The 21492-nt window shown below is 32.4% G+C and overlaps 4 protein-coding genes, 1 long non-coding RNA gene and 1 other non-coding gene across 8 annotated transcripts in view; 4 read left to right on the top strand and 2 right to left on the bottom strand.

Moving 5' to 3' along the window:
* Positions 1–9397, bottom strand: part of LOC117134169 — a 15928-nt gene extending 6531 nt beyond the window's left edge. The window contains exons 1-2 of the long non-coding RNA XR_004458342.1: positions 9016–9397; positions 7968–7972 (exon numbers count right to left, since the gene is read on the bottom strand). This is a non-coding gene — a long non-coding RNA (uncharacterized LOC117134169). The remainder of the gene's footprint in view (positions 1–7967; positions 7973–9015) is intronic.
* Positions 9398–10298: 901 nt separating this feature from the next.
* On the top strand, positions 10299–13868 carry LOC103855192 (5'-adenylylsulfate reductase-like 5). The gene is made up of 4 exons (XM_009132144.2): positions 10299–12199; positions 12372–12556; positions 12968–13092; positions 13177–13868. The coding sequence occupies exons 1-4, from the start codon at positions 12026–12028 to the stop codon at positions 13599–13601; spliced, it is 909 nt and encodes a 302-aa protein (XP_009130392.1). The 5' UTR covers positions 10299–12025; the 3' UTR covers positions 13602–13868.
* Positions 11137–11208, top strand: TRNAW-CCA. The gene has a single exon. It is a non-coding gene; the product is annotated as a tRNA-Trp (tRNA).
* Positions 13869–14988: 1120 nt separating the features above from the next.
* Positions 14989–16723, top strand: LOC103855193. The gene is made up of 2 exons (XM_009132145.3): positions 14989–15787; positions 16373–16723. Exons 1-2 carry the CDS (start codon positions 15128–15130, stop codon positions 16487–16489), a joined length of 777 nt encoding a protein of 258 aa, XP_009130393.1. The 5' UTR covers positions 14989–15127; the 3' UTR covers positions 16490–16723.
* A 585-nt stretch (positions 16724–17308) lies between these two features.
* On the top strand, positions 17309–18782 carry LOC103855194. Of its 3 annotated transcripts, none has more exons than XM_009132148.3 (5): positions 17309–17562; positions 17677–17880; positions 17950–18205; positions 18291–18368; positions 18475–18779. In XM_009132148.3, exons 2-5 carry the CDS (start codon positions 17720–17722, stop codon positions 18529–18531), a joined length of 552 nt encoding a protein of 183 aa, XP_009130396.1. In that variant the 5' UTR covers positions 17309–17562; positions 17677–17719; the 3' UTR covers positions 18532–18779. The 3 variants fall into 3 exon arrangements, with proteins under 3 accessions (XP_009130396.1, XP_009130395.1, XP_033146844.1); XM_033290953.1 differs by having other exon boundaries at positions 17388–17528; positions 17676–17880; XM_009132147.3 differs by having other exon boundaries at positions 17677–18205; positions 18475–18782.
* Positions 18783–18922: 140 nt separating this feature from the next.
* On the bottom strand, positions 18923–21454 carry LOC103855195. The gene is made up of 12 exons (XM_009132149.3): positions 21195–21454; positions 20892–20948; positions 20694–20780; positions 20480–20578; positions 20217–20312; positions 20073–20138; positions 19899–19989; positions 19745–19812; positions 19604–19669; positions 19468–19518; positions 19317–19381; positions 18923–19218 (listed from the first exon to the last, which is right to left on the bottom strand). The coding sequence occupies exons 1-12, from the start codon at positions 21354–21356 to the stop codon at positions 19161–19163; spliced, it is 966 nt and encodes a 321-aa protein (XP_009130397.1). The 5' UTR covers positions 21357–21454; the 3' UTR covers positions 18923–19160.
* Positions 21455–21492: the final 38 nt, after the last annotated feature.

Raw genomic sequence — 21492 nt, forward strand, 5'->3', positions numbered from 1 at the left:
CTAAATTGGTTGACTAACCACTATAAAATCGCTATTCTCTAGAAAAACGGAGACAACAAGGTTCCAAACCTCTTTGACCTTCATCATATGTTAGTGAGGGATGCAACTATGCATTAAAATAGAATTTTCATTTTTTAAATTTTTCTCAAAATCTATGGGTTAACCCCTACGAAAATATGAAATTTTTCGGTAAATGCTCTATATACTGAAGCCTATGATCTTTAGTGTTGTTTTAAAATTTCTAAACACATTCTACATTTTATTAATGTATAATAACTCTCTTTCATGGTACATGGGCATCGTTTAAATTTTTTGTCAATTAATTTAGTAAAACTTCATAATACTCCCTAAATTGGTTGACTAACCACTATAAAATCGCTATTCTCTAGAAAAACGGAGACAACAAAGGTTCCAAACCTCTTTGACCTTCATCATATGTTAGTGAAGGATGCAACTATGCATTAAAATAGAATTTTCATTTTTTTTTTATTTTTCTCAAAATCTATGGGGTTAACCCACGAAAATTATTTTTGGTAATGCTCTATATACTGAAGCCTATGATCTTTAGTGTTGTTTTAAAATTTCTAAACACATTTACATTTGTATTAATGTATATTAAACTCTCTTTCATGGTACATGGTATCGTTTAAATTTTTTGTCAATTAATTTAGTAAACTTCATAATACTCCCTAAATTGGTTGACTAACCACTATAAAATCGCTATTCTCTAGAAAAACGGAAACAACAAAGGTTTCAAACCTCTTTGACCTTTATCATATGTTAGTGAAGGATGCAATATGCATTAAAATAGAATTTTATTTTTTAAATTTTTCTCAAAATCTATGGTTAACCCCTACAAATATTTAATTTTCGGTAAATGCCTATATACTGAAGCCTATGATCTTTACTGTTGTTTTAATATTTATAAACACTTTCTATATTTGTATTCATGTATATTAAACTCTCTTTCATGGTACATGGGCATCGTTTAAATTTTTTGTCAATTAATTTAGTAAAACTTCATAATACTCCCTAAATTGGTTGACTAACCACTATAAAATCGCTATTATCTAGAAAAACGGAGACAACAAAGGTTCCAAACCTCTTTGACCTTCATCATATGTTCGTGAAGGATGCAACTATGCATTAAAATAGAATTTTCAATTTTTTAAATTTTTCTCAAAATCTATGGGTTCCCTACGAATATATTGAATTTTCAGGTAAATTCTTTATATACTGAAGCATATGATCTTTAGTGTTGTTTTAAAATTTCTAAACACATTTTGCATTTGTATTAATGTATATTAAACTCTATTTCATGGTACATGTGCCTCGTTTAAATTTTTTTGTCAATTAATTTAGTAAAACTTCATAATACTCCCTAAATTGGTTGACCAACCACTATAAAATCGCTATTATCTAGAAAAACGGAGAAAACAAAGTTTCAAACCTCTTTGACCTTCATCATATGTTAGTGAAGGATGCAACTATGCATTAAAATAGAATTTTCATTTTTTTGAAATTTTTCTCAAAATCTATGGTTAACTCTACGAAATATTTAATTTTTTCGGTAAATGCTCTATATACTGAAGCCTATGATCTTTACTGTTGTTTTAAAATTTCTAAAACACTCTACATTTGTATTAATGTATATTAAACTCTCTTTCATGGTACATGTGCGTCGTTTAAATTTTTTGTCAATTAATTTAGTAAAACTTCATAATACTCCCTAAATTGGTTGACCAACCACTATAAAATCGCTATTCTCTAGAAAAACGGAGACAACAAATGTTTCAAACCTCTTTGACCTTTATCATATATTAGTGAAGGATGCAATTATGCATTAAAATAGAATTTTAATTTCTTAAATTTTTCTCAAAATCTATGGGTTAACCCCCTACGAAATATTTAATTTTTCGGTAAATGCTCTATATACTGAAGCCTATGATCTTTACTGTTGTTTTAAATATTTCTAAACACATTCTATTTTGTATTCATGTATATTAAACTCTCTTTCATGGTACATGGGCATCGTTTAATTTTTTTGTCAATTAATTTAGTAAAACTTCATAATACTCCCTAAATTGGTTGACTAACCACTATAAAATCGCTATTCTCTAGAAAAAAGGAGACAACAAAGGTCCAAACCTCTTTGACCTTCATCATATGTTAGTGAAGGATGAAACTATGCATTAAAATAGAATTTTCAGTTTTTTAATTTTTATCAAATCTATTTACCCTACGAAAAATTAATTTTTCGGTAAATGCTCTATATACTGAAGCCTATGATTTTTAGTGTTGTTTTAAAAATTTCTAAACACATTCTACATTTGTATTAATGTATATATAAACTCTCTTTCATGGTACATGGCATCGTTTAAATTTTTTTGTCAATTAATTTAGTAAAACTTCATAATACTACCTAAATTGGTTGACTAACCACTATAAAATCGCTATTCTCTAGAAAACGGAGACAACAAAGGTTCAAACCTCTTTGACCTTCATCATATGTTAGTGAAGATGCAACTATGCATTAAAATAGAATTTTCATTTTTTTTGAATTTTTCTCAAAATATATGGGTTAACTCCTACGAAATATTTAATTTTTCGGTAAATGCTCTATATACTGAAGCCTATGATTTTTAGTGTTGTTTTAAAATTTCTAAACACATTCTACATTTGTATTAATGTATATTAAACTCTCTTACATGGTACATGGGCATCGTTTAAATTTTTTGTCAATTAATTTAGTAAAACTTCATAATACTCCCTAAATTGGTTGACTAACCACTATAAAATCGCTATTATCTAGAAAAACGGAGACAACAAATGTTTCAAACCTCTTTGACCTTTATCATATATTAGTGAAGGATGCAATTATGCATTAAAATAGAATTTTAATTTTTTAAAATTTTTCTCAAAATCTATGGGTTAACCTCTACGAAATATTTAATTTTTCGGTAAATGCTCTATATACTGAAGTCTATGATCTTTACTGTTGTTTTAATATTTCTAAACACTTTCTGTATTTGTATTCATTTATATTAAACTCTTTCATGGTACATGGGCATCGTTTAATTTTTTGTCAATTAATTTAGTAAAACTTCATAATACTCCCTAAATTGGTTGACTAACCACTATAAAATCGCTATTATCTAGAAAAAAGGAGACAACAAAGGTTCCAAACCTCTTTAACCTTCATCATATGTTCGTGAAGGATGAAACTATGCATTAAAATAGAATTTTCAGTTTTTCTAATTTTTATCAAAATCTCCCTTACGAAAAAACTTATTTTTTCGGTAAATACTCTATATACTGAAGCCTATGATTTTTAGTGTTGTTTTAAAATTTCTAAACACATTCTACATTTGTATTAATGTATATTAAACTCTCTTACATGGTACATGGCATCGTTTAAATTTTTTGTCAATTAATTTGGTAAAACTTTATAATACTACCTAAATTGGTTGACTTAACCACTATAAAATCACTATTCTATAGAACAACGGAGACAACAAAGGTTCCAAACCTCTTTGACCTTCATCATATGTTAGTGAGAGATGCAACTATGCATTAAAATAGAATTTTCATTTTTTTTGAATTTTTCTCAAAATATATGGGTTAACTCCTACGAAATATTTAATTTTTCGGTAAATGCTCTATATACTGAAGCCTATGATTTTTAGTGTTGTTTTAAAATTTCTAAACACATTCTACATTTGTATTAATGTATATTAAACTCTCTTACATGGTACATGGGCATCATTTAAATTTTTTGTCAATTAATTTGGTAAAACTTCATAATACTACCTAAATTGGTTGACTTAACCACTATAAAATCACTATTCTCTAGAACAACGGAGACAACAAAGGTTCCAAACCTCTTTGACCTTCATCATATGTTAGTGAGAGATGCAACTATGCATTAAAATAGAATTTTCATTTTTTTTGAATGTTTTTCAAAATATATGGGTTAACTCCTACGAAATATTTAATTTTTCGGTAAATGCTCTATATACTGAAGCCTATGATCTTTACTGTTGTTTTAAAATTTCTAAACACATTCTACATTTGCAGTAATGTATATTAAACTCTCTTTCATGGTACATGGGTATCGTTTAAATTTTTTGTCAATTAATTTAGTAAAACTTCATAATACTCTCTAAATTGGTTGACCAACCACTATAAAATCGCTATTCTCTAGAAAAACGGAGACAACAAATGTTTCAAACCTCTTTGACCTTTATTATATATTAGTGAAGGATGCAATTATGCATTAAAATAGAATTTTAATTTTTTAAAATTTTTCTCAAAATCTATGGGTTAACCTCTACGAAAAATTTAATTTTTCGGTAAATGCTCTATATACTGAAGTCTATGATCTTTACTGTTGTTTTAATATTTCTAAACACTTTCTGTATTTGTATTCATTTATATTAAACTCTCTTTGATGGTACATGGGCATCGTTTAAATTTTTTGTCAATTAATTTAGTAAAACTTCATAATACTCCCTAAATTGGTTGACTAACCACTATAAAATCGCTATTATCTAGAAAAACGGAGACAACAAAGGTTCCAAACCTCTTTAACCTTCATCATATGTTCGTAAAGGATGAAACTATGCATTAAAATAGAATTTTCAGTTTTTTTAATTTTTATCAAAATCTATGGGCTAACCCCTTACGAAAAAACTTATTTTTCGGTAAATGCTCTATATACTGAAGCCTATGATTTTTAGTGTTGTTTTAAAATTTCTAAACACATTCTACATTTGTATTAATGTATATTAAACTCTCTTACATGGTACATGGGCATCGTTTAATTTTTTTGTCTATTAATTTGGTAAAACTTCATAATACTACCTAAATTGGTTGACTTAACCACTATAAAATCACTATTCTCTAGAACAACGGAGACAACAAAGGTTCCAAACCTCTTTGACCTTCATCATATGTTAGTAAGAGATGCAACTACGCATTAAAATAGAATTTTCATTTTTTTTGAATTTTTCTCAAAATATATGGGTTAACCCCTACAAAATATTTAATTTTTCAGTAAATGTTCTATATACTGAAGCCTATGATCTTTACTGTTGTTTTAAAATTTCTAAACACATTCTACATTTGCAGTAATGTATATTAAACTCTCTTTCATGGTACATGGGTATCGTTTAAATTTTTAGTCAATTAATTTAGTAAAACTTCATAATACTCCCTAAATTGGTTGACCAACCACTATAAAATCGCTATTCTCAAGAAAAACGGAGACAACAAATGTTTCAAACCTCTTTGACATTTATCATATATTAGTGGACGATGCAATTATGCATTAAAATAGAATTTTGATTATTTTAAATTTTTCTCAAACTCTATGGGTTAACCCCCACAAAATATTTAATTTTTCAAGAATTGCTCTATATACTGAAGCCTATGATCTTTACTGTTGTTTTAATATTTCTAAACACATTATACATTTTTAATCATGTATATTAAACTCTCTTTCATGGTACATGGGCATCGTTTAAATTCTTTATATACTGAAGCATATGATCTTTAGTGTTGTTTTAAAATTTCTAAACACATTTTGCATTTGTATTAATGTATATTAAACTCTCTTTGATGGTACATGTGCGTCGTTTAAATTTTTTGTCAATTAATTTAGTAAAACTTCATAATACTCTCTAAATTGGTTGACCAACCACTATAAAATCGCTATTCTCTAGAAAAACGGAAACAACAAATTCTTCAAACTTCTTTGACCTTTATCATATATTAGTGAAGGAAGCAATTATGCATTAAAATAGAATTTTAATTTTTTTAAAAATTTCTCAAAATCTATGGGTTAACCCCTACGAAATATTTAATTTTTCAGTAAATGCTCTATATACTGAAGCCTGTTATCTTTACTGTTCTTTTAATATTTCTAAACACTTTCTATATTTGTATTCATTTATATTAAACTCTCTTTCATGGTACATGAGCATCGTTTAAATTTTTTGTCAATTAATTTAGTAAAACTTCATAATACTCCCTAAATTGGTTGACTAACCACTATAAAATCGCTATTATCTAGAAAAACGGAGACAAAAGGTTTCAAACCTCTTTGGCCTTCATCATATGTTCAGTGAATGATACAACTATGCATTAAAATCGAATTTTCAATTTTTTAAATTTTTCTCAAAATCTATGGGTTAACCCTACGAAAATATTGAATTTTCAGGTAAATGCTTTATATATTGAAGCCTATGATCTTTACTGTTGTTTTAATATTTCTAAACACGTTCTATATTTGTATTCATTTATATTAAACTATCTTTCATGGTACATGGGCATCGTTTAAATTTTTTGTCAATTAATTTAGTAAAACTTCATAATACTCCCTAAATTGTTTGACTAACCACTATAAAATCGCTATTTTCTAGAAAAACGGTGACAATAAAGGTTCCAAACCTCTTTGACCTTCATCGTACGTTAGTGAGGGATGCAACTATGCATTAAAATATAATTTTCATTTTTTTTGAATTTTTCTCAAAATCTATGGGTTAACTAACTCCTACGAAATATTTATTTTTTCGGTAAATGCTCTATATACTGAAGCCTATGATCTTTACTGTTGTTTTAAAATTTCTAAACACATTCTACATTTGAAGTAATGTATATTAAACTCTCTATCATGGTACATGGGTATCGTTTAAATTTTTTGCCAATTAATTTAGTAAAACTTCATAATACTCCCTAAATTGGTTGACCAACCACTATAAAATCGCTATTTTCTAGAAAAACGGAGACAACACAGGTTTCAAACCTCTTTGACCTTCATCATATGTTAGTGAAGGATGCAACTATGCATTAAAATAGAATTTTAATTTTTTTAAATTTTTCTCAAAATCTATGGGTTAACCCCCTACGAAATATTTAATTTTTTGGTAAATGCTCTATATACTGAAGCCTATGATCTTTACTATTGTTTTAAAATTTCTAAACACACTCTATATTTGCAGTAATGTATATTAAACTCTCTTTCATAGTACATGGGTATTGTTTACTTTTTTGTCAATTAATTTAGTAAAACTACATAATACTCCCTAAATTGGTTGACAAACCACTATAAAATCGCTATTCTCTAGAAAAACGGAGATAGCAAATGTTTCAAACCTCTTTGACCTTTGTCATATATTAGTGAAGGATGCAATTATGCATTAAAATAGAATTTTAATTTTTTAAAATTTTTCTCAAAATCTATGGGTTAACTCCTACGAAATATTTAATTTTTCGGTAAATGCTCTATATACTGAAGTCTATGATCCTTACTGTTGTTTTAATATTTCTAAACACTTTCTATATTTGTATTCATGTATATTAAACTCTCTTTCATGGTACATGGGTATCGTTTAAATTTTTTGTCAATTAATTTAGTAAAACTTCATAATACTCTCTAAATTGGTTGACTAACCACTATAAAATCGCTATTATCTAAAAAAACGGATACAACAAAGGTTCCAAACCTCTTTAACCTTCATCATATGTTCGTGAAGGATGAAACTATGCATTAAAATAGAATTTTCAGTTTTTTTAATTTTTATCAAAATCTATGGGATAACCCTTACGAAAAAACTTATTTTTCGGTAAATGCTCTATATAGTGAAGCCTATGATTTTTAGTGTTGTTTTAAAATTTCAAAACACATTCTACATTTGCAGTAATGTATATTAAACTCTCTTTCATGGTACATGGGTATCGTTTAAATTTTTTGCCAATTAATTTAGTAAAACTTCATAATACTCCCTAAATTGGTTGACCAACCACTATAAAATCGCTATTCTCTAGAAAAACGGAGACAACACAGGTTTCAAACCTCTTTGGTCTTCATCATATGTTAGTGAAGGATGCAACTATGCATTAAAATAGATATGCATTAAAATAGAATTTTAATTTTTTTAAATTTTTCTCAAAATCTATGGGTTAACAACCCCTACGAAATATTTAATTTTTCGGTAAATGCTCTATATACTGAAGCCTATGATCTTTACTGTTGTTTTAAAATTTCTAAACACATTCTACATTTGTAGTATTGTATATTAAACTCTCTTTCATGGTACATGGGTATCGTTTAATTTTTTTGTCAATTAATTTAGTAAAACTTCATAATACTCCCCAAATTGGTTGACCAACCACTATAAAATCGCTATTCTCTAGAAAAACGGAGACAACAAATGTTTCAAACTTCTTTGACCTTTATCATATATTAGTGAAGGATGCAATTATGCATTAAAATAGAATTTTAATTTTTTAAAAAAAATTTCAAAATCTATGGTTTAACCCCTACGAAATATTTAATTTTTCGGTAAATGCTCTACATACTAAAGCCTATGATATTTACTGTTGTTTTAATATTTCTAAACACTTTCTATATTTGTATTCATTTATATTAAACTCTCTTTCATGGTACTTGGGCATCGTTTAAATTTTTTGTCAATTAATTTAGTAAAACTTCATAATACTCTCTAAATTGGTTGACTAACCACTATAAAATCGCTATTATCTAGAGAAACGGAGACAACAAAGGTTTCAAACCTCTTTGACCTTCATCATATGTTCGTGAAGGATGAAACTATGCATTAAAATAGAATTTTCAGTTTTTTAATTTTTATCAAAATCTATGGGCCCCTTACGAAAAAACTTATTTTTCGGTAAATGCTCTATATACTGAAGCCTATGATTTTTAGTGTTGTTTTAAAATTTCTAAACATATTCTACATTTTTATTAATGTATATTAAACTCTCTTTCATGGTACATGGGCATCGTTTAAATGTTTTGTCAATTAATTTGGTAAAACTTCATAATACTCCCTAAATTGATTGACTTAACCACTATAAAATCGTTATTCTCTAGAAAAACGGAGACAACAAAGGTTCCAAACCTCTTTGACCTTCATCATATGTTAGTGAAAGATACAACTATGCATGAAAATATAATTTTCATTTTTTTGAATTTTTATCAAAATTTATGGGTACCCTACGAAAATATTGAATTTTTCGGTAAATGCTCTATATACTGAAGCATATGATCTTTAGTGTTGTTTTAAAATTTGTAAACACATTCTGCATTTTTATTAATGTATATTTAACTCTATTTCACGGTACATGTGCGTCGTTTAAGTTTTTTGTCAATTAATTTAGTAAAACTTCATAATACTCCCTAAATTGGTTGACTAACCACTATAAAATCGCTATTTTCTAGAAAAACAGAGACAACAAAGGTGTCAAACCTCTTTGACCTTCATCATATGTTAGTGAGGGATGCAATTATGCATTAAAATAGAATTTTCATTTTTTAAATTTTTTCTCAAAATCAATGGGTTAACAACCCCTACAAAAATATTAAATTTTTCGGTAAATGCTCTATATACTGAAGCATATGATCTTTAGTGTTGTTTTAAAATTTCTAAACACATTTTGCATTTTTATTAATGTATAGTAAACTATATTTCATGGTACATGGGCGTCGTTTAAAGTTTTTGTCAATTAATTTAGTAAGACTTCATCATACTCCGTAAATTGGTTGACTAACCACTATAAAATTGCTATTCTCTAGAAAAACGGAGACAACAAAGGTTCCAAACCTCTTTGACCTTCATCATAAAATCGCTATTCTCTGGTTAGTCTACCAATTTTAACCACTAAAAAATCGCTATTCTTTAGATTTACTTTTTCGTTTTATTCTTGGTTTCTTGTGATGATGGTTCATGTTTTCTTAATGGTTCATAACATTTCTAAGCCAGTGTGGGTTTTAGCTGAATGTTTACACCTTTTAAACTCTTTTTCATGAGCAATTTTCTAAATGTGTCTTTGATGATAAGTTCCATATCGGTCCTTGTCCACATTACAACTATATGGTTAATGAATTTGGTTTGAGAGATTTTGGATAGATACTATAAATCATGCAAATATGGTATAACTGCGATTCTGGACCCAAACTAAATGACTTATGCAAGGTTGAATCTGTATATATATATTGTTTGGTAAAAGGTTAAATAATTATGTCAATTTTTAATTTGTGACAGAAATTACAAAGATAATTTATATCATAGAGCGAAAATTTAAACTAAACATCAAACACTAAGATGACAATGAAACAAACATGTAGTAATAGCGGAACAAAGTCGAAAAAGGCAGCTAAGAAATGTCTTCGGACCAACGAATCTGTATATATTTGTTGTAAAAAAAGAACATGTACAAAGCGTGAATTTTTTTTTTTTGCTTTGGATTGATCGGTAACAAGATGCGATGACGGTTGTTGGCTCAGAAAAATGAGGAGCAAAGGCTTAAGTAAGAACAAGATGCGATGACGGTTGTTGTCAAGTCATGGTCTGGTCCTCCTCCTGGATGGGCTCAAAAATGCAATATCGGCATCTATCGTGATAAGAGTCAAAAAAGAAGTGGGGCGGCTTGGGTTTTGAGAAATTAACAAGGCAAGGTCTTAATACATAGTCGTCGTGCCTTCTCGAACATCCTATCTAAAGAAGAAGCGAGTTTACATGGTCTTAGATGGGCTATCGAGAGTATGCACGATCATAAACTCAACAGACTTATCTTTGCGCTGGATGATGACACTTTCACGAAGGTGATTCTAAGACCCAAGGCGTGGTCAAACTTTAGATGCCAGCAGTTGGAGCTTATGGAAAAATTAAGCAAATTGGAGTGGTGGAAATTGGTGAAAGAAGATAGAGTAATTAATAAAGGAGCTTTCCTCATTGCTCAATGTGTGATACAACTTGTTATGCTTAATCTTATGCCGTTTTGGATGGCAGGCTTCTTTGAGAATGAGGAAATTGATCCCTCTATTTAGTTGGAACTTTGAGTGGATGGCTGTCAAGATTTTTTTGGGATGCATCAATGGTAGTTTGTGATTGATCTTGGATATGGCTTTATTTTTTAGTGGAAGTTTTAGTATGCTTGGCTGTTTTGAGCATCTTAATCTGGATATATTTTGTTTATGTCACTCTTCCTTTATGTTTCAAGCTTTCAAATTAATCTATCAGATGACCAAAAAAAAGGATTGATTGGTAACATTCCAATTCCCAAATGTAGATTCAAGTAAGGTCTATCAGCATGCGTATGGGTAAATTTACATCCGGATCCGTGGCGCAATGGTAGCGCGTCTGACTCCAGATCAGAAGGTTGCGTGTTCGATTCACGTCGGGTTCAAACTCCCCGAAACTAATTCCGGAATATCTTTTTGCTATGTGCCTATGTCTAGTTTTGAGGTGACTGGTCTCATCTCTGTTCCTCCTATCTGTAGCCTCCATAAATCTTCCACTTCAGTTCCCTGAGCATAACGATGGACCGGTTTTGGGCTGATTAAGGGCCTTTGGTACTCTCATAGGCCCGTATGTTTCTTAAACCCTTCAACTAGTTACGGAACCCCCTTGATTAATACGCAAAGGCCTTTTTTTCTTTACAAAGAACCACCGTGATCATCTGTTGACTTCTTAATTTCAAAAAAAAAAAATCTACTTACTAAATTCGATAGATTGAAATACTAATAATTATATTAAATTTCAATCTCATCCACTTGCAGTGAAAGATAATGTTAAAAAAAGTAAATATCTGGCTAAAAAAATAAAATAAAATACAAACTTTCCTTTGCGCAATGCAGAGAAAATTAAATGAAAAAAATTTAGGATCGGTTTGTATTTAAAATCCAACATCAGAAAAAAAAAAAAAAAAAGAAAAAAATAGACAAACAAACACATCGGAGGAGACGAATAGGCATTTGTAATAAAAAAAACAACAGAGTTCGGACATTTTTTCGATCTCTTGTTTTCCTGTCCAAAAGGTAGCAAATTTGTGGGTTTCTCGGATCTGGGATTCTCCCCAATTTGATGTTTCTGATTCTTCTTCTTCAGACATTAAATTAGGCTCTGTTCTTCGCCTTTTTTTGCTTATAATAATCATTCGGTTAGAATTTTCCGACAAAATATTCCAATTTTGCGACAAAATATTCCAACCTTGAAGTTTCCTTATGGATTTGCGGGTTCCGATTCTCTTCTTCTTATTGAGTACAATATACTTTCCTTCTGTCTTGGCTTCATCGTCCCCTGTGGACTTTTCCGTCTGCAATCACGAATTCGAGCTCTTCCGCTTCGATTTAGACTCCAAATGTCCTCCTTCTCTCCATCCAGCTCCTCCTCTCCAGGTACTACTACGATTAAAAATTGAGGCTTTGCTTTGAGACAAAATGTTTATTTGTTGTAGTAAGCAAATTATGATGATAGCATAATCAAAGTAGGTGTCTTTGGCTCTCCCAAGTGGGTAAAAATTGGATTTGAAGCTTTGTTTGTAACTAATAGCTGTGTCTCAATTGCCAGGTAGATGGAGAGACACTTGACAGGTTAATGGGTTTGAACTATGATGCGAATGGTTATATGTCTGTGCTCTTTTATGCTTCCTGGTGCCCTTTCTCACGCGCTGTGCGTCCTAAGTTTGATATGTTGAGTTCCATGTTCCCTCTGATACAGCACTTAGCTGTCGAGCATTCTCAAGCACTCCCATCGTAAGCCACCCTTCTCTTTCTTGAAACCACACTACATACTCTCCTCCATACTACTTAGTATAGATAAGGAAGTTGATTAAGTGACTCACATTGAGAAAATGGTTATTTAATCTTATATTATTATTGCTTCTCAGATTATTCATAATTTTTGCAGCATATAGGATCAGTATGTTCACAAGATTATTATGTTAAATGAATGTTATATGTGTTTCCTGTTACTTTATCTTACATTTTCATTGCATTTGATTTATATCTGTTGATTACAAATCTAGGTTAGCTAATTCATCATTACCCTCTCTGACTTGTTTAATTTTCTCATTAGTGGGTTTTTATGTCTTTATAGGTTTCATCATGTTGTTTGGTCTTTTCATTTGCCTTACTAACTGATTTCACTAATTAATTTTGTTGCAGTGTCTTTTCAAGGTATGGTATCCACAGCTTACCTTCAATCCTGATTGTTAATCGAACTTCAAAGGCACGTTACCATGGTCAAAAGGATCTTACATCCCTCATTGAGTTTTATGAGGAATCTACAGGTGAGATTCATCAGACCAAGTCTTTGCTTGTGCTATCTTTTATCTCAGTCAGTAATAACTGAATGATTCTTTCGGTTTTGCCAGGTCTCAAGCCTGTCCAGTACGTGGCAGAAGCTGAACCAACAACCAGCTTAGACTCCACCGATGGTAACCTGATCACATGGTTACGCAAAGGGACATCGATCAGTGAAATATTCAGACAAGATCCGTTCTTGGTTCTATCTCTGCTGTTTATCTGTTTACAAATGGCAATCCTCGTCTTCCCCATAGCAGAATCTCGCATGAAAGCGTTGTGGGCTTCTTACGTTTCCAATCTAAACCTGGAAAGGTTTGGAGAGATTAGTCAACTGTTCAGCCGCGCTCTTCACATGGTCGATGTGAGGAGGCTGTGGTTGAAACTAAGACTCGTCAAAACAAGGAACTTTCATGAGAGGGCAAAGAACGCACAAGCCTGGGCTTCATCGCTTGCATCTGTCTCTCTAGGCCAAGCTTCATCAGACCAGTCCTGATCCCTTGAAGAGATCCTTCTAGTATTTAAGCGTGTTCTTGAAACCTGAGAGTTTCCCTTTACATGGAATGTTATATTGACTTTCTGAGTTAATTTGTCCATCAAAAGCATGTAAATCCAGGAACAGCCTTGTTTCTGTCTGTGAATATCTTTTTTTTTCTCTTTTTTGTTTTTTGAATCTGAGTCTGAGATATATGTTTTGACCTCATTTCTTTTACTGAATAATTTTTGTTGAGTCGGCTAAACTTTCTCTGAATCTTCAGAGCAACTTTGTATCGTAAGGTTTGTCCGAGTTCGGTTGGCTCCACGGTATGGTATCACCAGTATCATGTGCATGCTGCTTTACAGAATATATCACTCACGTAGCATTTTATGAATGTTTCATGCTTTCATGTAGCCTTGACCATTTTCCAATATTATCAAGACTGAGATGAGATGAAAACACGTCAAAGAAGAGTTATTCCCAAAACTACAAAACTCGAAAATAATATAATCTGATGATATGGGTAGTGTGTTCACATCAAACTATGTAATTCATCCATTCTTTTATTACTAGTGGCATTTAGCACACACAAGATTCTTAGTAATCCCCTTACAGCCTTGTTACAAACATGAATGATATCATCAACAAAACTGAACCTTATCCGAAACTAATTAACTTTATAGATAAGAAGAGTTGAAAACATATTAATATTAACAAGGTGATATTAAGAAAGTAACAAATGATTATCAAAATCAGTTGGAGAAGTAAGAAAGGGAAAATATATGTTTTACTGTTATTAACAGGAAATTTAGAAAAAAAACTATTGATTGATTGACTAGTAATAATAATATGATGCACTAACTGAAAATCCAGTGATCCGAAGGATAGTTTTGAGTTTATCCAAACATTAAAATAAAAATAGTGGAGAAGACTTGAACATGGAGGAAGAATTAAAGGAGCTTGTCAAAGAAGGCAAATCAATAGTTCTTGAAACAGGTCCCAAGTGGACCACTTGTTGCTTTGTCATCACTTCATTGCGTTAGATAAGTTCCAATTCACTTTCGTCACCCACATCTCCAAAATAATGCATTCAAAAATAAATCCATTTACATGTCTTGTATAATATATGTATGTCAACTTCAACTAATATCAACCCATGTCTATACATGATATTTTTGTCCCATAATTAAGAGGTTACTGATAATACTATCATACGCGTTTTCAAGAAGCTTTTTCAAAGCATTTTGTGTGTATTTATAAAACATCCTATATACGTGTAACTTGGAAGAAAAAAAATTAAAGAAGAGTCTCAAATCTTGATTCATTTTCTATTGAACATATTTCTCAATAATTAATATTATTAATTATGCATCCAAAATTCTCAAATCTATTAAAGGATGTTGAAACCACTTCCACAAGGGAGAAAATACATAAGCCCACTTGGCTCCAATAATTCAAAAGATCTCATTTTCTCACATTAATGTCAAACAAATAAAATCTTCTCTTTCTCTCTAGAACTTCTGGAAACCCTGATCAAAGCTCCAATGACATCATCTCAAGGAGACATGGATCTTGAGGAGTGGGAGTTACTCCCAAAAAGCTATTTCAAGGATCTTGATCTTGATCATGATGAGGATCATCAAGAAGCCATGATACTGGATTGCTTCCTCTCCCCATCTACTCAAGATCCTCTCCATAAGATAGAGTCTCCTCCAATATTCAGAGTTGTCCCCACAAAGCTCCTCCAAGTCCCCATAGCTTGGGAACCCGTGTTGGATCACGAGAATAAGAAGATGCCCGGTCTTGACCCGGATCCAACACAGACCCTTTTGATGGAGTCTGTCCCGTCACCAAGAGTATCCTTCAAGAAAACGAAGGAAACTGAATTTGCCGACATGAAAATTGACCCACCAGCGAGGATCACGAGTCCTGTGCCTTTGATAGATGCTGCGAAGCCCTCTGATTGCGAAGGAAGCGATGACTTGCGAGTTAAGAAAGAAAATGATGATGTGACGAGTGAACATGGTGGTGAGAAACTGAACTTATGGAAGATTGGTCTTAATGGGATCGGAGCTGTTTGCTCTTTTGGCGTTGCAGCAGCTGCTGCTACAGTATGTGTCTTGTTCCTCGGACACAACAACATCAAAGTTTGTAAGAACAAGAACCATAAGCTTAGGTTCCAGATTTACTCCGATGATCATAAGGTAACTTGAACATTTTATGAAAATTATATTAATTAATTAATTAATTAAATGGAGTTTTGTATATTAATAAGGTAACTCCACAAGCTTAGGTTCCAGATATGATGTATCTTGATTAATTATTAGAGATGTGAAAGCTAAGGGAGTGGTAGATTTGGATAAAACCTATAATTATTTTTGTGATGTTAGTGATATATGAGGATTATAGTTGGTAATTGTCTGCTGGTTATAATTGGGTAATTGTTGTTCTAGAAACTTTGATTAGATTAGATGATTGTTAACTTTTTGATTAAACTATAGAAATAGGTTTTGGATATTTTAAATCCAAGTAAATGAATATTGATAAGGTGAAGCTTACGTGTTTAAGTGAACAATTATCTGTAGTTGAAAAAGACAGATTCTTCTTTGTAGCTTTATACGTTTCGTAATCCGATTGTTTCTAACTTTATAGCTTGTGCCAAACGTCAAAGTTTACTTTTAAGAAGAAAATTTCTTCGTTTATTAAATGCTAACAACAGACCCAAATACCTATAACACGTATCAAACTTTTTGATTAAAAATGTGTTACTTATTTAATGGTGGTTGTAGAGGATGAATGAAGCTGTGAATCAAGCAACAAAGGTTAATGAAGCAATCTTTGCAATGAAAGGTGTTCCTGTCGTAAGAGCTCAAATATCTTTTGGAGGTTACTACGATGGACTTTGAATCCCAACCGTTCATAATTCTCTTTCGAATCAAGGGATGAGATCGAGTCTACCCTCATCTACCAGCTTCATAAGTTCAACGTGCATGCATGGTCATTGTCAATACATTTTGTAAATTTTGTTAAAATCCAATCTGTTGATAGATCATTGTAAAATTTCATGTAATATTTTAATCGTTGTGAAATAATTTAAATATCTTTTGTGATTTGTTTGATTTAGTATTTCGATTCACGTAGTTTTTTTTTTGTTCTCTCCAAAACGAAAGCATTTCATGACTAGATGAGAAAGTTTGCTATTCTATATGCCATAGTAGGGCTGTGAGTTTGAACTTAACATAACAAAAATTTCCGGTTAGTTCAGTTTGATTTGGTAGTTTTTTTTTTAAATTCGGAGTTCGGTTACCAAACTAACCAAATTTTAAACCGAATTTCAACAAAATTAAACCAAAATATAACTGAAATCAAAAAATTTGGTCGAATTTAAAATAAAACCGAACTAACTGAATAATAGCGAATCGAACCAAATTTTATTTTGGGTTAGTTAAGATTTATATTGAATTGAACTTATCAAAAACTAAATTATCCGAACCGAATTTACCTAACGCCGCAGGCCTAGCCATATGGTGTGCCAGACGGGTTAAAAGTTAAAACTTTGTGTTTAGAAAATTCCGAAAAATTGGAGGGTCGTTCTCAAGGAGGCCCAACCACACCCCCCTTGTTAGGTCCATTACCAATCCTTACAACAGCACAATAACTTAAAAAGAGAAAAAAAGTGAGCAGTGAAAAAATTCATTACCATTTGCCCACTGGTCGGGAAAAAGGACAGAAAAGTAATTTTCTAACTGGTCTAAAAATCATACCGTCGATTTTTATAATCCAACGGTTCACAAAGACCGCTCCATTGACTGCCATAGAGATGAAATATAAGACAAGAGATGCCCTAAGCCGTGAAGTCACAGAGAGAGAGAGAGAGAGATAGAGAGACACAAAGGTTTCGCCAGACTCGCCGGAGAAATTAGCGACTACGGTGGTCAGAATCTCCAGTCCCTTCTTCGCCGGAAAATCATTGATCTCTGTGAGTAAATTGCATCTTCTCAGGCTAAATTAATTTCTCTCTTGAATTTCCAGTTCTTGAATAAGTTTTAAAAATCCTCTCTTTATTACACTAATAAACTCTGTTTCGTTTCAGACAAATTCTTCAGCTGAGACAAATCGGATAAGAAGCTCCAAAAATGTCGTCGTTAGAACAAGAAATGTTCTTACAGTGGGGAAACAAGAAGAGAATGAGACGCCTAAGAGCCGCCGCCAACAAGGACAACAAACACATCTCGCAACGCCAATCTAACTCTTCATCTCACGAGACCTTCCTCTTCCACTCCTCGAGATTCTCCAGGTACACAAAGGTTTCATCTTTTTCCCTTAATCGAAGCCAAGACTCAATTTTTTTTATTTCTTTGTTAAGAGGATCAGAAGGTGCAATACTCAGATCCGGAGGATCACTACCAGAGAAAGAGAAAGAGGAGAGGTATTACACTACGAGAGGCGTTGTTGATACCAACGGAGAAGACAGCAACGGCAAGGGAGAGGAGAGTATGTGGCCGAAGCTGTTTGTGACGCTGTCGAGCAAAGAGAAGGAAGAAGACTTCATGGCTATGAAAGGCTGCAAGCCTTCTCACAGGCCTAAGAAGAGAGCCAAACTCATCCAAAAAAGCTTACTTGTAAGTTTCAAAGTTCAATACTTCCTTATTTTTTCTTTGTTTAAAGTTTTTGTGAAAATATTTGTTTGGATCTCTATGTACACAGTTGGTGAGTCCTGGAACATGGTTGGCTGATATGTGTCCGGATAGATATGATGTTAGGGTCAAGAAGAGCTCCAAGAAGGTATTAACATTATAAAACGTTTTTATTTCAGCATTTTACAGACAATCCTCTATAATTTAAAATAATAATAGCTTAAGAAATGATGTTATGTGTGTTTGTGTTGCAGAGGAGAGCAAGAGGATTAAAAGCAATGGGGAATAATATTGATAGCGATTCAGATTGAGGAGGAGCTTGAAGATTATTTTAGCTAATAGAAATCTTTTGCGTATTGACTTTAGATTAACTTTTGCTTTGTGGTGTTCACTTAAAGCAATCTCTTATAAAAGTAGTTTCTCTCAGTTTGATCATTTTGAACTACAAGGAAGCATTATTTCTTTGTGGGCAATGTATGTATGCGCTTGTTGTTGTTGTAACTTGCACACAATCTTATTGTAACTTACTACTGTTTCAAATAATGTATTTTTGGTCCCATCTTTTGACATAATGTTCTTTTATTTTACGTGGAACATTGACAAGTATGCGGTTATTTGTGCTGTATTCTAAGAATCAATCTAAGCTTTGACCGGAAAAGGATTAAAGAAGCTTATAAAAATGGCTTTTCCTTGTCTTCTACGGGTACCATAAGCATATGCTGAATTGAAAATCATACATGAGTTCCATCTAATACAAACTTCACAAATCTACAATTATAAACCTTTTTCATGTATCAAGTTTTGTTCTAGTCTTCTTAAGATATTTACAAGACTGAAGAGTTGTTCATAACAAGATGAAAGAGTGTGTAAAGAAGAAAGAAAGCCTTCTTTGTACTAGTAGTAGCTGCAGAAAGCTTATACTTCTTTGTTTCAGCAAAAACTAATTGGAAACAGACTTGGCAGCTTGAAGCATTTCCACTATCAGTGTCTTCACATCCCTGTAAACATCAAAGAGTTACTCCATGAGTTTTGGATCGCTATGATAGTAAAACAGTATCAGTAGTTTTAACAAAAATGTAACACATGGCAGTCTTACTTTCTGTCTTGTGCGCGTCTTGGGAACGGAACTCGGAGCTTGAAGGTGTTCCCTTGAAGAGTAGCCTGTCACGAACAAGAGTACATATGTTTATGAACTAAAAGATGAAAAAGGATGAGAAAAAGGGGTTTTAGTGTTCAGAACAACACACCTTAACATTGAAACCAAGGCTGTCCAAATCAAGCATCAAGGCGCTCTCCACCTGACATTTAAGGAAGTTTAATTGTGATGAACACTACCGTCAGCTATGGTTATGGTGACTAAGGTTAAGATAGTGAGTTACTTACAGGTATGGATGTTGCATGGTGTACAATGGCTATGGTATCCTCTTCATGATCTTTGTTCATGTGTGACTGACAAAATTAAAATTGAGTTTTTAGTATGCATCTACTGATATCTGTTGATGAGATAATGTGATTGACATATACCGTTACAGGCTTTGCAAACTGAGCTATAGGATCTACTTTGGCTGCTTGGTACTCCTCTTTGTTGAATTCTAAAATAAAGGAGATTTCAGAGAGAAAGCAAAATCATATAAACTGGATTTGCATAAGACAGTATATATTAAGAGGATGAAGCAACCTCCAGATCCTAGAAAAGCAGTTGCAACCCCTGAAACATATCTGACAACTTTTGGTTCAATTCGCATAAAGCTGAAGTCTCCAAAATCAACCTTCACAAGAAAAAGTTCCGTTCACTTATTGAGATGTTATATTACATTGTCACTTTCTAGACATTGCAAGATAGGATGTTTACCCAGAAAGCATTGGGATGCTTGGCTAAATAGGCAGATCGAACAGCCGCTTGATCTTTGTCTGAAACCTACATAATGCACACAACAAACATTGAAGCTTAAATTTAGATGTGTATAAACTTAAGTAACAAGGCAGAAACACATACCAACACTGCATCACCATGTAGGGTGATCCTCAAACCGGTCCTGTCCTCCGGGTCTCTTGCAACCAGTAGTGAGCATTTTGGATTAGCTAATAGATCCTGCAATCAGGGATGAATTACAAAGCTGAGTCAGGTCTGTTTATTTCCTGAGTCTTTAGTATACTAATCCACACATTGTCAGTATGTAAACTATTGCTCGAACAGCACCAAAATGCAGCAAAACAGAGATGAGTGATCTGATATATGGTTAAAATAAGCAACAAAACCTTTGTATGGACAGCCAAGCTACTGACTGCTAGAATCGGAGAACCATCAGCATCACATGCAAAATCAACCATGGATCCTGAAGGATAACCCTCATACTTCTGCACCATTTCCAAAAATTACAGTAAATGAGATATGGCCAAGGTTACTTATATATAATATGCTCTCTGAGAAACCATGTTCATAGGAGAAGTAAAAAAAACACTACTAGCTTACCTGAGAAAAAGTGGAGAGCATACCACAAACACTACCGTTAAGCACAGTTCGTATTTCTTCAACAGGAGAAAGACGAGCAGCCTTCGCCTGGAAACGAAACGAGACAAAACCGCTTATCAACTTGTTTAAGTACACATTCACATCTACGCCTTGAGAATATGATAGATAGATATGTTGAGCCGAGCATTAGTGTGTTACCTCATGAGCTTGAATCAATTTGAAAACATCAGTCTCAGCACTCCCCGGTGATACAGCCTGATTGATACATTAGACAAAGTTTAGAACTTTTTGTCGAATATTGAGCTCAAAAGCTATCCAAATACATGAAATCATCAGACAAATCATCACTGACCCGATCTACTCAATCATAAAAATTCAAACTTTTCTGTCTCTAATCATAAAAAATGTTATTTTTGCATAAAAATTCAAACTTTTCGGTCTCTAATCATAATTTTGTATAAAAATTCAAACTTTTCTTTCTTTAATAACGAAAAGAAGAACCTGAGAAGAAGACTGAGCTGCTGAGGCCATCACGGTGAAAGAGGATGAGAACTTTCTACGGCGAACGGTGGAGATCGATTTTGGATGGATAAGACATGTAGGAGAGAAGAATCTAGCTCCTGTGATTAAAGGCGTTGAGAAATGAGCAACCACCGACTTCATCTTCTTCTCCCCCACGAAACCTTCGATGGTTCGTTTGGTTTACACGTCTTCTCTACTGTGCGATGAGACACAACAACAACCCCTCACAGTCCGGTTTGGTTTCAATCTTCAAATTTCCGGTTTAATTTGGTATTAA

Source organism: Brassica rapa, chromosome A05 (assembly GCF_000309985.2).
Source record: "Brassica rapa cultivar Chiifu-401-42 chromosome A05, CAAS_Brap_v3.01, whole genome shotgun sequence".
NCBI classification, from domain to species: Eukaryota; Viridiplantae; Streptophyta; class Magnoliopsida; order Brassicales; family Brassicaceae; genus Brassica; species Brassica rapa.